The 16,342-nt window shown below is 53.6% G+C and overlaps 1 protein-coding gene across 2 annotated transcripts in view; it reads left to right on the top strand.

The window, feature by feature from the left end:
• Window positions 1–5,638, top strand: part of RASGRF1 (Ras protein specific guanine nucleotide releasing factor 1) — a 93,398-nt gene extending 87,760 nt beyond the window's left edge. For both annotated transcript variants that reach the window (XM_077874582.1, XM_077874592.1), the window contains 3 exons: window positions 748–865; window positions 1,871–1,939; window positions 4,346–5,638. In XM_077874582.1, coding sequence (XP_077730708.1) covers window positions 748–865; window positions 1,871–1,939; window positions 4,346–4,438 — 280 coding nt within the window. In that variant the 3' untranslated portion in view covers window positions 4,439–5,638. The remainder of the gene's footprint in view (window positions 1–747; window positions 866–1,870; window positions 1,940–4,345) is intronic.
• The last annotated feature ends 10,704 nt before the right edge of the window (window positions 5,639–16,342 follow it).

Raw genomic sequence — 16,342 nt, forward strand, 5'->3', positions numbered from 1 at the left:
CCGCTGGACCCATTGCAAAACCAGCCCCTTTCCCTGACCCTACCCAGAGGCTCCAGAAGATGCCACTGTAGAACCGGAACTGAAGCCCTTGCTTCAGAGCCACAAATCAGAGCTGTGGTCTGTCACTCCTGGGTCCCATCTCCCCCAACATGCTACCCCCTAAAAAGTCACCCATCATGGACATTGTCGCCACCCCCTGCCTAGAAGCCCCTTGCAGGAGGGTGATCTCAGAGGGCCAGGTCTCCTGCTCTGGCTCCCCGGTGCTTGGGTGGCCAGGGGCTCCTGACACAGGGGCCAAGGTCTCAAGGAGCAGAAGGACGTGGGCGGCTGGATTCCATGCTGGTGGAACAGGGTGGGGGCTGCAGAATCCTCCAGGAGGTGACTGAGCAGGACTGGACGGGGAGTCACAGGAGAGACAGGGTCAGGGGCTGGGAGGGCGCTGGGGGCAGAGCCCGAAGGCTGCATCTGGGACAGAGCGGAGGGGACCGGGAGGGCTTTCTGGCCCAGGGAGGGTGGGCACCGTGGGTAGAGAGGTCCCAGGCCCCACGGGCACCGTGTCACCCCGTCACCCTGGGACTGAGCCTCAGAGCCAGTGGACAATCCCAGGCCTGAGAGTTACCATTATTCTCAGGGAAGAGAAACCCTTTGCCTCCAGCAAAGCAAAAGACTCAGGCAGGGTGTTCTGTTTGTAGTAGAGGCTCGTGTTTTTAAATGAAAACGTTTTGTTTCATGCCATTTGCTTCGAAGTTGTGATCCACCCTGTGTCCCTTACCTGGGGATGTACCTCACCGACCTGGCCTTCATCGAGGAGGGGACACCCAATTACACAGAGGATGGCCTGGTCAACTTCTCCAAGATGAGAATGGTGAGTTTCCCCGGGCAGTGGGGGCAGCAGAGCCCAGACCCGAGTCCCAGAACCAGCAGGCCTGCTCCACATGTGCGCCAAAGCCTGGATCTGGCTCCCCCAGCCGGGGTCGTGGTTCCCCCAGTGAGACCTGTTCCCTCCCACCCCCATGAGACCCATGCCCCCCGACCCTGGCAAAGGCCATGGCTCCCGCAGTAAGAGCTGTGTCCCCCCACCCCACCCTCCTGCTGCAAGGGCCGTGGCTCCCCCCGGGAGTTGACTGCATCGGGCAGCCCCTGCCGAGCCCGCCTTCCTGCACAACCTCAAATGATGCACACAGGCCGAGGGGTGGGTGCTTCTGGAACAGTATGCCCCACCTCACAGGGAAGCAACCTGAGGCTGGGAGGGGTCAGGGACACCCCCCCCCCACAGTTACCCTACAGGTGAAGGGCAGAGCACCTTATGTGCACCCCTTCTTTTACTATCTCTATGACACTTGCTTCTGGTGGCCCAACAAAATCATCAATGCAGCATCCCCCAGCACTAGCGAGAGGTTTCTAATTTTCCCAGAGAGACCTGGGGCTGTAAGGGGAGCAGGGGCCTGAGTTCTAGCTACCCCGTCTACCTTCTCGCTGGACCTGGGGTCAGGGCTGTGTGACGGGCTCCCCACAAGTGCCTCTTTGTGGAACGAAAGCTTGCTGACAGGTTGGGGCCCCTTCGCGGGGTGCCTGTGCACAACATAGCAGGCGCCTTGACTTTTGCAGGGAGGTAAGGGCTGCTTTGGGCTGTTGGTCAGCCTGCCCCACTGACAGAATGATGCAGTTTCTCTCGAATAATTGACCTGTAGATTTTTGATGAGTATTGCCCTGGGAGCAGTTTGAGCAGAAACCACGAGCCTTGGTGGGGCTTCCCAGGAGGCGGCTTCAGGGTCGGCTGTCGATGCCCCTTCTGTGCTGCAAAGTGGAGGGGCTTGGGGGGGGCACCAAGAGAGCAAACTCTCTTCTTAAACTCCCCTCCTTCTCACAGATATCACATATTATCCGAGAGATCCGCCAGTTTCAACAAACTGCGTATAAAATAGAACACCAAGTGAAGGTAAGCCGCCAGTGCTCTGACCCTTGGGCTCTCACACAGGTGCTCTGTCTGGACCATCCTCTTCCTCCCTCATCCCTTCACATCTACCCACTCCCCTTTCTCTCTCTGGCTCCCCTGGGCTCAAAGGCCAACTCCTCCAGGAAGCCCTCCCTCTCTCCTCCCCCCCTCCCCCCGCCACCAGTGAGTTCTCCCAGCTTCAGGCAGCAGGTGTGAACCTTGTCACCTGCCCTTGGATGGTGGAGGATTACATCTAATCCTCCACCAAGACAAGGGACGCCGCATTTTCAACATCTTTTTGTAAAGCAATATGCTCCCTGGTTACAAAGTTCGCAATTGGGAAAAATCCCCCAGCCACCAGGTCCCCACCAGAAGCAGGGGATCCCCATCTCTGTGCAAACAGCACGGCCCAACGTACTCACTTTGAGGTAGCACAGGCTACCTTGTTGCAGGAGGGTGTGGACACCACGGGGGCCCCGCAGGTGAGACCGGCTCCAGGAGGTGGGGAGGGCCCACCTGAGGATGGCCACAGGGAGCAGCAGCAGACAGGCCCCAAGCAGGTGAGCCTGGGCTCCTGGAAGCTTCCGGAACCTTGTCCTGAGGACCATGGGAAGCCAGGAAAGAAGATTACAGAACTGGTTTAACTTGTATTTGTAAAGACAGTGGCTGTATGGAGGGTGGTCAGCATGCTGGTCTCACTTTGCTCTTGAAACCGCATGCCCCATTTCATGGACAAAGTAACTGAGACCTGCTGACCCAAACTCTGGCTCCTGATCCTATGACCTCTCCTCCGCGCAGACATCCATCCCCTCTGTCCCACCTCTCTGCCTTCCTGCTCAGGGTTCACTCAGTGTCCAGCCCCAGACAGATCCCCAAGCACCCCAGAAAAGCAAGCTCTTACTTTTGTTTTGTAGCAGATTTGCCTGTAAGAATCTGTTTTTGAGAAAAACCAACAGGTTACCGATTGGGCCCCTTGCCCCTGGTCTTCGCTCATTCTGCCATTCAGCGTGCTACGTGTCAGGCGTGGGATCAGGCCTGGGGCCCTCCTCCTGGAGCTCCACCTCGAGCTTGGATGGGAGGCACATGGAAAAGTGGCCACCTCACAGGGGTGCTGTTTGCTGACCATCTCCCCTAAAGCAAAGCTGCTCAGGGGGCTTGATCTTGAGCTTGCTCATCATGAAGAAGACGAGCTCGTCCATATGCTGGAGTTCGGGGGGCTTGAGGTCGAGATTTATGAGTTCTAGGAAGGGGTGTTGGCAAGAGGTGGCCAGCTGGGCCTGGAAGACCAGCAGCTCATCTGGACTGTGATGTGGGGGTCACTTCCTGGACACGCTGGTGGGACCCCTGAGCTGGACACTATCATCACTTTGTCTGCAACTAAGAGCCAAGGTGTTGGCAGCTCCCAGCCCCGCAGTAGCATGCTAGAGGCTCCAGCAGCAAGACGTGCACCCAACACCTGATTTTGCTCTAGCCGCCATCCGAAGATCCCCAAACGTGTGTTTTCTCTTCTGCCCTGGGTTTCTGCGCAAAAATATGAACCTTTGGTTCCAAACAGCTCACAAATGAGTGAGCCTTATAAAGACACCTGGCATAGCTGGTGCCTCCTGGGAGGGATGCTCGGGCTCGGGCTCCTCCATGTGCATTTAATTGTAGGAACCCAGAAGGTGATGTGGGGGAAGGAGGGAAGAATGAGTCAAGTCGAGCCATGGGTCCTCCTGATTGTCCACCCCAAGATCATGCCCCAGAGTGAGCCATGCAAGGCCAGAAGGGGAGGCCCAGCCCATTTCTGCTTTCCTCCCTTGGGCTGAGCGTCACTCAGCACTCTGTCGGCCTCAGGTTAAATCTATCTTTCCAACATAAAGGAGACAGTGAAAGAACATATAAACCCCCAGATCACCCACCACTTGGATTCTATACTTGACATGTTAGATTTTTTTCTTTTCAAAAGAGGAGCCCAGAATAGGGGCACCCAGGGGTTTCAATCAGTGAAGCTCTGCCTTTGGTTCAGGTCATGATCCTGAGTTCCTGAGATCGAGTCCCTCATCAGGCTCCCCAGTCAGTGGAGAGCCTGCTACTCCCTCTCCTGCTCCCCCTATTCATACTCTCTCTCTCTCTCTCTCTCTCTGTGTGTGTCAAACAAATAAATAAAGGCCCCCAAAAAGGCCCCAAATACTCCATCTAGTGCTCCACCAAAGATAAGGCAGTGGAGGGTCAGGCTGACCGCCTGTGATTTAATATTACCAACAGGACGATATTTACGGTCATAAGGAGATGCGTGAAGACAAAACGCAGCATGAGGCGGGTCTGCGTCGTGCACCAGGCTGGCCGCCCTTCGGGGGGCCTGCTTCTGGGTCAGATGCCACAAACACCCCATAGCCCTACTGCTTCTTCTCCTGTCTCTCCCCCCAGGTGACCCAGTACCTGCTGGACCGGTCTTTTGTGATGGATGAGGAAAGCCTCTACGAGTCCTCCCTCCGAATGGAGCCAAAACTGCCCACCTGAAGCCGCCGGCCCAGACCCGCTGCCCCACGGACATGCGCTGTGTGATGTTGTACATAGTTGTCTGGTTCCTGGATCTTCCTCCTTAGTATGTGCTTCTCCAAGAACACAGTCCGTTCTCGTTCTTAGATTCCTCTAGAAGCGGACCAGGAGCCTCGGCTCCGTTTCAGACGCCCCCCTGACTCCCGCAGAGCCTGGTTCCTTCCCACGACGTCCTCATCTTCCCGGCCCCTCAGCCTCTCGGAACGGGGGACAGAGCCCACGCAGACGCCAGCCTGGGCCTCATCCTGCTTCTGGCGCGCCCCGGCCCAGGCCCCCGGGCCGCGTGCCCCCCCACCCCGGGGCGTCCTCCCAGCATGTTCCATGTAGTTGTTATAACTGGGGGGTGGGGGGAGGCGGGAGGGGACCGCACCCTGAAGTCCAGTCATCCACAGATCTTCCCGCTGACGGTGATGCCAATTTCCAAAGCAGCTTTTTCAGCCAAAATCCCAGGGGTCCACACTCCCCGTCTCCCAGTAACCCGGACGGAGGGGAGTCCTCTCCACTGAGAACCATGCCCCGCGACACCAGCGCCGCCACCTCGTGCAGACACCACGTGCTCCTTGCTCTAGGAATCACACCAGGTAGCATGAGTAGCCGCCTCCGTGAACCCGGACGAGGCCCTGGAGCATCCCACGGGACACGGAGTCACCACACAAGGTCGCGTCGGCTTCTGCCGACCGCTGCCCGGCATTCACTGCAAGTCGGGGACGCAGAACATGTCACTTCTCCTCTTCTAGCTGCCTAACGGTTACTCCAAGCTTACGTTGAGATGCTCTGAGTCTGTATGCTTCGTGAAAATAGTACCACACCGTAGAACTAGGAAACCAATAACCGAGTGTTTTTATTGCATATACTGTAGTCCTGTCTGAACGCCTTCTAGCAGGAATATAGTACCGTAGTGCTTATTCTGTGAATATTACCATCGATTTTTTACATTGTACAGTAGAGAGAACGCGGGTTAACTCTGAAGCGGCAGGCATGCTCCACGACGACAGACAACTTTTGCTGTAAGCAATACCTAGTGGTATGAGAATTCTATTTCAAGTCCTAAAAATATTTCAACTTACAGCTTGTTTGGAAAAAAAGAAATTTCCATTTTTGTAAAAATATATGTTTCCTGATTACCTCTTGCTAAATAAATCTCTTCTATCTCAGGGTGAACGGTGAGTTTTGACGGGTTTCATTCGTTCACTCAAGGCATATCTGAGGAGCCCCTGGTTCTTCCCAGACTCTGGGCTGGGACCAGAGATCCAGAGTGACAAGGACACAAACTCTGCCCTTGGGGACTCACGGTCTGATAAGGGAGACTGAGCCGGGCATCTGCTGCCCCGTGACACGTTACGCCAAGGCTTAGTGGCTTGAATGAGTTTGTGTTGTTTCAGAGTCTTGGGGGGGGGGAGGTCGATGACAGGGCTCTGCCGAGGTCACGGTCACAGCAGGTGGGGCTGGTGGGGCTTCCAGGATGGCCCTCTGAGTAGCTGGAAGGTGACATTGGTGGGCACTGAGCTGGGGCTGTCCCCCCTCCCCCAGCACCCTCACCAGGCCTCTCGAGTGGGGCGTGAGCTCCTCAAGGTGGCAGCTGGTCCTGAGAGCCACCTTCCAAGAGGCTTGGGTAAGAGCTTCAAGGCTACTTATGACCCAGCCTCAGACTTCCCACAACATCGTGTGGATCCAGCATGTCACCAAGCCCTGCCAGGTCATGACAGGCTGGGGAGCCAGCAGCTGGGACTCACAGCATCTTCATTACTCTAGAGACAGAGCCCATGAGCCCTACTATCACTGGGTAGGGCAGGCGGTGCCCTGCGGACCCGGGGAGGAGAAGGCATATCATGAAGGATGGGAGGGAGCCCCACAGAGATGCCAGGACAGGGATAAGCAAGGGTGACAGGTCACGCAGAAACCAGTAAGTGCCCAGACACCCAAGAAAGAGGCCACTTGTTCAGGATCGGCTAGCTTGAGTGGGCAACAGAAATCCAGTGAGAAGGGGGACATAGGGTTATAGGAGCCCGGAGATACGCATTTGCAGAGGGGAGGCAGCTCCCATTGGGCCTGCAGAGGACACACGGCCACCAGTGAAGCCCGCAGCGCCCAGGGGAGGGTGAGTGGGAATACACCGTGAAGGAAGAGTCTGAGTCCCGCACACCCCTGACCTTCTGGTGAGCCCAGCCAAGTCGCTCAACCTCTCTGAGCCTTGACTTCTTAGTCTGAGAAATGAGGTTGAGAATATTTCACCGCAGAATAGAATTAAACGAGTAACCCTTAGTGCTTAGCACAGAATGAACAGCTAACGGGGGAACGGGCGTGTTTTGAGGTTCACATGAGGGCATGGGGGAAGTCTTCTTTAAGGCAAAGCCACCTGCTGTTACTCCTTCCAGCAGGCTTTGAAGGCCTTGCCAGGCTCCATGGGCCTTGCCTGCTGGGGCGTCCAAGACAGGGATGGCCTGGCCCTTGCCCGCCATGGGCAGTCTGTGAGCTCCATGCACTCCTCCATCTGCTCCCGACAGGAAGGAGCTGGTGGTAGCAGTGCTCTCCCCAGGGGACATCTAGGGGTTGTCACGGTTGGTCAGGGAGGTGGGGATGCAGCTCAGCTCACAAGGTTCACCCCTCAGCCAGACTCCCCGGTTCAAATCCCCACACCACCACTTACCAGCGTATAACTTTAGGCAAGTTATGTAACCCTTCTATGCCTCAATTTCTCCTGTAAACCACGGATGGCAATACTCCCTGTCCTGCAGGGTTGCCGTGGAGATTCAGTGAGATGATTAGCACGAGGCAAGCACCTGACGACCTCCAGCTGCTTCAGGAAATCTTTACGGAATGCTTGAGCTCCGTGGACTCATGTATGAACAATGCCATCAGGGTCCCTGCCCCCAAGGCTCCATGCTGCTGGGCAGCAGGCAAGGGACACATCTTGGAAATGCCCAAGGCAGGGTGGTAACCGCCATGAGGACTACCAGGCAGGGTGGTGATCTGGAGGCCAAGATGCCTGACCTGACCTGACCTGACTTGGAAACCCAAGACCACGATGTCACGGTCACAGCATCCACGAGGTCACCACTCCCGTGAGTGCAGGCTCTTGGGGCCAGGGGAGGTGCTGGGCAGTTCTCAGAGCTGTTTTGGGGCAAGATGACAGTGAGGCCAGAGGAACACCCCCCTCCCAGGTGTCAGATTTAAGGGGCTACCAAAAATCTCTGTAATAAAGATAACATCCTAATGGTTTTTAAAAGTCAAAATTGATATAAGCATCCGTGTGATGAACAGTCTAAGCATTTGTGATGCAAACAGGGTCAATATCCCTGGTGTTCCCTTTGGTCCCAGGCTCCCATGGGGCCACTCTGGCCTCGTGCCACTCAATACAGGTGAGTAGGTGAGCCTCCCTGCTTGTCTGTGTTTGGCCGGCTGATTTGGAGGGTGTCTCCCGCCCCCAGCTCCTCAAGGAAGTTTTGTAAGGTCAGTTCACAAGAGCACAGCCGCCCTGGTCTCCGGTGTAAGTGGGTTTCACGGAGGCTAGTGGAGCTGCCTGCGGGCCTGCCTGCCCGTGCCGGCTTCTCCTCCCACCCTGTGATTCAAGACCACAGTCTCTCCCCCAGCAGTAGCCCTGCAGGGGCCCCGATGGCTGTGGGGGCAGGTGGTTATTGTCACAGGATGGGATGGTGCCGCCCAGACCCACCCACGCTCCATGCATTCATCAGACTCCCACGTGCGCATACCTGGCAAGCGGCACCCACCCTGTTCCTGACCTCCTAGACCTCCTGACCCAGCTGCAGACTGGATGCCCTTGCAGCCAACACCCCGCAGGTTTCTAGCTACAGCCACACTGCCCTCCTAGAGGACTGTCATCTAGGAGCCATCTGGGGGGTCCCCAACTGCCACCTCAAACGCAACCGGACCAAATAGATCATCAGCTTCCCAGTACACCTGGGCCTTCTCAGCAACCCATCTGGGTGTGCCAGCCAGAAACCCAGCGGGTCACCTTTGACTCCCACCTGCCATGTGTCATGGTTCCCATCCTTGTTCACCTCCTAATTACCTTCCCAGGCAGATGGTAGCCCGTCCCCGCCCCTGCCAGCACCCCAGGACCCACAGGACCCCTGCACTCTTTAAAACTGCTGAGAACTCTAGGGGCACCTGGGGGGCTCAGGCAGTGAGGGGTCTGCCTTTGGGTCAGGTCATAACCCCGGAGTCCTGGGATCAGGTCCCGTGTCAGGATCCCTGCTCAGCAGGGCATCTGCTTCTCCCTCTCCCTCTGCCTCCCCACCCTGCTCACTCGGTCACTTCCTCTCTCTCTCAAATAAATATCTTTTAAAAAATCTGTTAAGAATGTCCCCCAAGGGCAGCCCCGGTGGCACAGCGGTTTAGCGCCGCCTGCAGCCCGGGGTGTGATCCTGGAGACCCGGGATCGAGTCCCACATCGGGCTTCCTGCACGGAGCCTGCTTCTCCCTCTGCCTGTGTCTCTGCCTCTCTCTCGCTCTCTCTGAATGAATAAATAAATAAATCTTAAAAAAAAAGAACGCCCCCCCAAAATCCTGAAATCATGACCTGAGCCAGAGGTAGACAGACACCCAACTAACTGAGCCACCAGGGTGCCCCTAAATAAAAATTTAAAGAAAAGGAAAAAAAAAGTACAAAGAACCTCTTTCTAGGCAAGGTGACATTGACAGGTTTTGGGGATCAGAACCTGATATCTTTGGGGGAACATTATCCTGCCCTCCAAAATTTCTGTCTCCCTCAATTACTGAAACACATACAACTGCCCACAACATAGCAGATGCTCTGTCATTTCTCTAGCCAAGTGTATTGTATTCTATAGTGTTTTTCATGATATGTTCATAATGTAATAACAATGTGCTGAACTGTTCTAACGTCTAAACAAAGTAGCTTTATAGGACAGTTCTCTTACGTAAATGGAAACGTGATTTAATGAAACGACATTTTATGAGCAGGGAGTATTTTGTGTAAATCAAATGGCTCTTTTGTGCTCAGTGGTAAGCATCACTAAGTGTGTCTCTCTTGCTAATACAGGGGTATCATTATCATCTAAATCATACAATTCAACTTGAAATTTAAGCTGAAATATTGTTGAGATACAAGCATGACCTTTGCATCCACTCATTACTGTTTTTTTTTTTTTTTCAAATGACATGACACTCAGAAAAATTTAACAGGATCTTATGTTTTCAACCGGCTAAATAAACTGCAAGTAATGGACAGACCCAGTTCTTTTTTTGTTTTGTTTCGTTTTGTTTTAAGATTTTATTTATTCATGAGAGACACAGAGACAGAGGCAGAGACACAGGCAGAGGGAGAAGCAGGCTCCCCACAAGGAGCCCCAGGACCCCAGGATCATGACCTGAACCAAAGGCAGATGCTCAACGAAAGAGCCACCCAGGTACCCCATAAATAGCCTATTTTTAAATGAAATATCACAGAATGATCTTCAATGATTATTAAATGATTATTAAATTGAAAAGAATGAAAATTCTTTAATGAAAGAACTTTTAAAAATAATAATTCAGGGCAGCCCTGGTGGCTCAGCAGTTTAGCACAGCCTTCAGCCCGGGGGCTGATCCTGGAGACCCGGGATCAAGTCCCATGTCCGGCTCCCTGCTCAGTGAGGAGTCTGCTTCTCCCTCTCCCTCTGCCTCTCCTCCTGCTGTGTTCTCTCTCTCTCTCTCTCTCTCTCTCAAAATGAACAAAATATTTAAAATATATATAGAAACATTTATATAAGTAAATAAATAGGAGCCCAGGCCCACAGGCCCCCTAACTGCGGCCTCTGAGACCTGAACAGAGGAACCAGGCTCGCACCAGAGGGCTGACCTCTGAGCGCTGACCTCCATAATGTGAGCTGATGTTTTCAAGCCCGTGAGATCCTGGTCATTTGTTGTAGCAGCAACAGAGTGAGCACCGTGCCCTGCCCGCCTGCCCCGTTCTGTGAGTCCCCACGCGAAGGGCGTCGTCAGCCGCCTTGCACAGGGGAGGAGCCCAGACTGTCACAGGGCAAGTGGCAGCCACGGTTGCTGGGTTAGTGTGAGAGCCAGCTCTGCGGTCAGGTGTCAGGTCGGGTCTGCTGGTCTGAGAGCCACGTGCTCTGCACCCACCCTCTCCACCCACCCTCTCCCTGCGTCCCTCCCCTGGAGCACTCTGCTGGGAGCAGCATCCTGCATGCCCCTCCCCCCTCCCAACCCCCACCCTTTTCAGCGTCCCTCTGTCCCTCTGGGATGACTTTTAACTTTCTCTAGCCAGGAGTTCCATCTGTCTCATCTCAGGCTGACCCTGTCTATGCCACAGACCTGGGTCTCCTCTCCACCGCGGGACCCTACGTAGGGAGAGCGCCTGGTGTCTCCCGCCTCTCCCAGCACACCTGACCCACCGACTGCTCCAAAGTCTGGTCTGCTTCAAAGGGAGCTGCCAGAAAGAGAACAAAAAGAGAGAAAGCAGACCCCTCAGCATTAGGAACCCTCCACCTCAGAGGACATCATTGAGAAAGCCGGGCAGCCTACAGAACGGGGAAATATTTTTGCAAATCATGTATCTAATAAGAGCTTAGTATCCAGAATATATAAAACACTCTTACTCCTCAACAAAAAGACAACAAATCCTCCATTTTAAAAACGAAGGAGGGATCCCTGGGTGGCGCAGCGGTTTGGTGCCTGCCTTTGGCCCAGGGCGCGATCCTGGAGACCCGGGATCTAATCCCACGTCAGGCTCCCGGTGCATGGAGCCTGCTTCTCCCTCTGCCTGTGTCTCTGCCTCTCTCTCTCTCTCTCTCTCTCTCTCTCTCTCTCTCTCTCTGTGACTACCATAAATAAAAATAAATTAATTAAAAAATAAAAATAAAAAAAATAAAAATGAAGGAAAAAAAAAAACAAAGGAAAAAAATAAAATAAAAATAAAAACAGTCAAAGGAGCTGCGTGGATATCTTTCCAAAGATGGACAGACGGCCAACAAGCACAGGAGAAGCTGTTCAACGTTAGTCACGCTGCTGGAGAAGTGGAGACCCGCGCTCCCTGCCGGGGGCCTGAGACACCACGACATCTGCCGGACACAGTCAGCAGGTGCTCAGCAAGAGAAGCCCGGGGCTCCCTCGGGATCTGGCGATGCCCCAACCAGGGGTCTCCCCACGAGGGAAAACACACGCTCACACAGAGACGTGTGTGTGCATGTTCACTGCAGCCACAACCGTAATAACCAAGACGTGCAAAGAGCCCAAGTGTTCACCAGCAGATGAGTGAATATCCAACATGTGCATCTCCATGCCATGGACTGTTACTCAACCTTAAACAAAAATTGGGACACCTGGCTGGCTCAGTTGGTAGAGCGTGGGACTCGTGGTTTCGGGTCAGGTCATGATCTCAGGGTCATGGGATTGAGTCCCATGTGAGGCTCTGACTCCGTGGCATCCACATGAGATTCTCTCTCCCTCCTCACCCCTTACATCTCTCTCTCTCTCCCTCTCTCTCTCAGAAGAATAAAATATAAAATAAAATAAAATAAATAAAATAAATAAAATAAATAAAATAAAATACACTGATAGGTGCTGCAATTTGTGTGAACCTCAAAAACATGATGCCAAGAAGCCAGACACAAAAGGTCACATGGTGTGATTCCTTTTATGTAAAGTGTCCAGAACAGGCAAATCCTCAGACAGAAAACAGATTAGTGGCTTCGGGGAAGGGTGGCGGGGGGCATCTGGGTTGGAGGAATGAGGAGTGGTTTCTTCCTGGGTGTGGGCTGTTCCATGGGGATGATGAAGTTTTGAAACCAGACGGAAGTGGTGGTTGCACAACACCGCCAGCGTACTAAGTGCCACTCAGCTGTACACTTTAAAATGGTTCATTTCATTTTATTTGAATCTCAGTTCAAAGGAGAGAGAGAGAGAGAGATGGGGCGCGTGGCTGGCTTGGTTGGGAAAGCACGTGGCTCTTCATCTCAGAGTCATGAGTTCAAGCCCCACATTGGGCATGGAGCCTACTTAAAATTAAAAAAAAATAAAAAGAGAGAACTGAATGTAGTTGTCCACTGAGAAGCACTCCAGTTGTGATCACAAGTGCTTTAGATTGGTTAGTGGCGTGCCTCTGCGTGGACACCTTAAAATGGTGGGCTGTGTGCTCCCTAGATGTTGGGCAGTTGGAAGATGCAGTGAGAGAGAGAGAGAGAGAGAGAGAGAGGTTTCGTCAGAGATTGCTTCTCAGAGGAAGTGTCTCAAATGGGGCCCTCACAGGGCAGGAATGCAAGGTGTCTGGCTGAGAGAAGAGGAGGGGCTGGGGGTGAGACCAGGAAGGGTCTGGGTGACATCTGGCGGGGCCCTGGGGACCATGCAGGGGCAGAGGAGGAGGTCGGCGGGGCCCCGGCAAGGCTGGCTGGGGGTCACCCAGGCACACCAAGCACCGCTGCCATCTCGTCCCACTGGGGCCCTTCACTCAGGCAGCTCCCCTTGAGCCCTCACACACCCGCAAGCATGCGTGTTTACAGTACAATTACGACCCACACTCAGGCCAAGTGACTCATGCCAGAAACCAGCCAAGCCAACTCTTGGTACCAGGAAGGGAGGTCAGGAATGTTCTGTTCGCGGCGGGGGGCCAGGCAAACCTGCAGATCCTCTTCTGGGTCTGGGGCCTCCACACAGCCCCGCCTGCTGCTTCCTCCCACTGGGTTCCCCCTGAACCTTGGGCCCCACCACCAGCCATTCACCCATTCCTGTCCCTCTCATGGCAACTGCCAGCCCCATCAGGAGGTGAGCACAGCACCTCCAAACTTCCCTCATCCAGGACCCATCACCCTTCAAATGTCCCCTTCAATGCCCCAGCCTGTCGGCATCGGACTCAGAATAAGTTGTCAACTATTCCTGCTGCTGCTGCTGCATTTATGCTGTCCTTGCTGTATGCCGGGCAGTGGGCTTGAGCTCCAGTACCCAGCATTTTTACTGCAGAGGGCACAATACAGGAAATCTGACTTTCAAAATATTTAACCACCAATACAGCATGGGCACTGACCCCTCAGGCTAACAACCTAATGGGTACAAGCTGGCTGAAAATCAACCAGCACCACAAGACACTCTCCACAACAGTAAAAGATAAAGCTAACAGTGTGTGGTGCAGATTATTAATTCAGGGGTTCTGGAAGAGGAAGTTTCTGTAGAGGAGAAAGGACAAGACATGAAAATAGAGAGGGAGCTGGAGGTTGTACCCGACAAGGAGCTCACCTGTGGACTTGAGGAGGTGCACTGGTGGTGGACATTACAAGCAGAATAGGGATGTATCACAGGAGGTCTTAAGTGACAGGCAAAGGAGTATAGACAGACTCTGTGGACCCCAAGAGATTGAAGGAGGCTCTGGAAGAGAATTTATTGGAGGCAGACACACTCTGGGCTCCAGCTCCTGAGCTCCTGGCTCTCCCAGATGCAAGAGAAAAACCAACTGAGGGGGTAAGTTCCCATGCACAAAGTATGGGGTTTGCAGAAAAGTCCAGAAACTGCTGCTTCCTCACAGGGCTGGGACTGGGGTGAACAAAGTGAGATGCACCCCTCAGATGCCAAATGGAAGGGAAGGCCAAAATACGAGTAATCAAGGTAAATAATACTTTAGTGCAATATTTTTAAAAATCCAAAATTAATGCAAAGAAATCATGATGAAAGGAACATCAAATTGTAATAACTAAAACAATGATGGGATCTAACCCTTCCATCACACAACATAACCCACTGCCTTCACCCCAAGCCTGGCCTTGATGAAATGCAGCTTCTGGACTTTTCTGCAAGCCCGCACACTTCTCCTGGCTGTGGCTGCTGCATCTCTGAGGCTTAGCCAAGGATGCTTGCTGACTTCTCAGGACACAGATGATGACTTCTCTTGCAGTCGGAGGACATCTCCAGGACAACTTCTCTGATCCACAGCACAGGAAGTAACCAAGTTGACGAAGCAGAGTGTCTCCTGGTGGAGGATGGAACAAGTTCCTATGAACCCCCCTGATGCAGACTTATACCTTTTCTGTATTCCTTACCTTTCCCCCTCAGCAGGCCCTTTAGTCACTCACTCACCTCTATATCCACCTGTCCATGTATCCATCCATCCCTTCCTTACATCTTTCCATCCATCCATCCATTAATGCATCCTCCCAGCCAGCCAGCCATCCCTCTGTCCTATCCACCCCTTCGTTCCATCCATTCATCCACCCCTTCCATCCATCCATCCATCCATGTATCCTCCCATCCATCCACCCATCCATCCATCCTTCCAGCTGGCAATGGCCCCCTTTATCCTCTCCACCATTATGCATGCACCTCTACAGTTATCCACCCAACCACTCAGCCAACTCTCTGCCTACTGCACAAAATCAGCATGTGGCTGTGGGAAAAGCTCTACCACCTACAGCATACGTGTACACTCCAACAAACTTCGCACGGCTGTTATGAGCATGGAACAACAGGATCCATGTCGTCATATTGTTAACACAGTTATTACTGTTACAAGACGCCAGAGGTAGGGTACAGAAGTTTATCTGGCGAGGGCCCAGCCTGTCTGCTGAGCTTGACTCTGACAGGTGATCTGGAAAACCAGTTAAACCTGTAGCAAACAACTGGTGAGGAGGATGAGCAGGAGATCTAGCCTGAAGAAAAGGGCTAGTCAGGAGTGGGGCAGACAGGCAACAGTCCCAAGAACTGTGAGCGGGAGGTCGGCACGCAGGTGGTCACGTCCAGGAGCTGCGGTTTGGCTGGATGCCTGGCCCCTGCTGACACCTCAGGGGAGTTCAGACCTGGACAGTCAGGAAAGTAGGCAGGCCTGGGGCTCACTGTCAACCACCTGCTCCCCCGGGGCTAAAGCCTATTTCTAAGGAGGAGAACCCTGGATTCAGTTGGCCAGTGGTTCAAACCCCAGCTCCATCACTTAATTGTGTGGCCTGAGGCAAGCTGCTGATGTGTCTCAGTCATTTCATCTGTAGAATGGGATAAACAGTGAGCACTAAGAAAGTGTTCACACAAAGCACTCGGCAGTGGGTCTGACATGTCCCTAAAGAAGGTAATGACTTCTGAGTGGGGAGGGTAAACACTGCTCTCGTCTCCTAGCCTCCCAGATCCCAGAAGTGCAAGCACGTGACAGCCTCCATGTTCATGGGAGCCTTCGAGCACGCCCACCACCTGTCAGCCCAGGCACCAGCTAACCTGAGCACCTCACCTGGTGCATTAGTGTCCTATTGCTGCGTGCCAATTACTGCAAAGTTTGAGGCTTAGAATGACACAAATACACTATCTCACAGCTCCGGAGGTCAAAAGTCCACGTGGATTTGGACAGTTCCTCTGCCGCCCGTTGCACACGGCCAAATCCAGGCGTCAGCCACACCATCTTCCCTTCTGGGGATTCTGGGAACGAATCCGCTCCCCAGCTGATTCAGGTTGTTGGTAGAATTGCTGGCTGGTGGGCCTGAGGGCCCTGCTTCCCAGCTAGCTGGTGGCAGGGTCCTTCTCCATTTCTGAAGGCCACCCACTTGGCTCTATGCCCCCCTCAAAGCCAGGGATGGCAGGCGAAATCCCTCTTGGGATTCAAGGTCTCAGACTCTTCCGCCTTCCCCTTTTGCTTTGAAGAGCCCCTGTGACTGTACTGGGGCCCTCAGATAATCCAGGACCATCAATTAAAGTCAGCTGACTCGAAATCTTAATTTTGTCTACAGAGTATTATCAGAGCCAGGCCTGGATTGTGCCCAATTGAATAACTGAGGCAGAACCTTGGGACATCTGCCCCCCACCCAGGCCCAGCGAGGCTCTGCTACCAGCCAGTCTGCAGCCTCACAGGTGCAGGAGTACCGAGGGCCAGAACCATGGAGGAGCCACATGGGCAGACAGACACCGTGAAAAGGGTGCAGGGAG

The sequence above is a fragment of the Canis aureus genome, chromosome 2 (assembly GCF_053574225.1).
Source record: "Canis aureus isolate CA01 chromosome 2, VMU_Caureus_v.1.0, whole genome shotgun sequence".
In the NCBI taxonomy this organism is placed as follows: domain Eukaryota; kingdom Metazoa; phylum Chordata; class Mammalia; order Carnivora; family Canidae; genus Canis; species Canis aureus.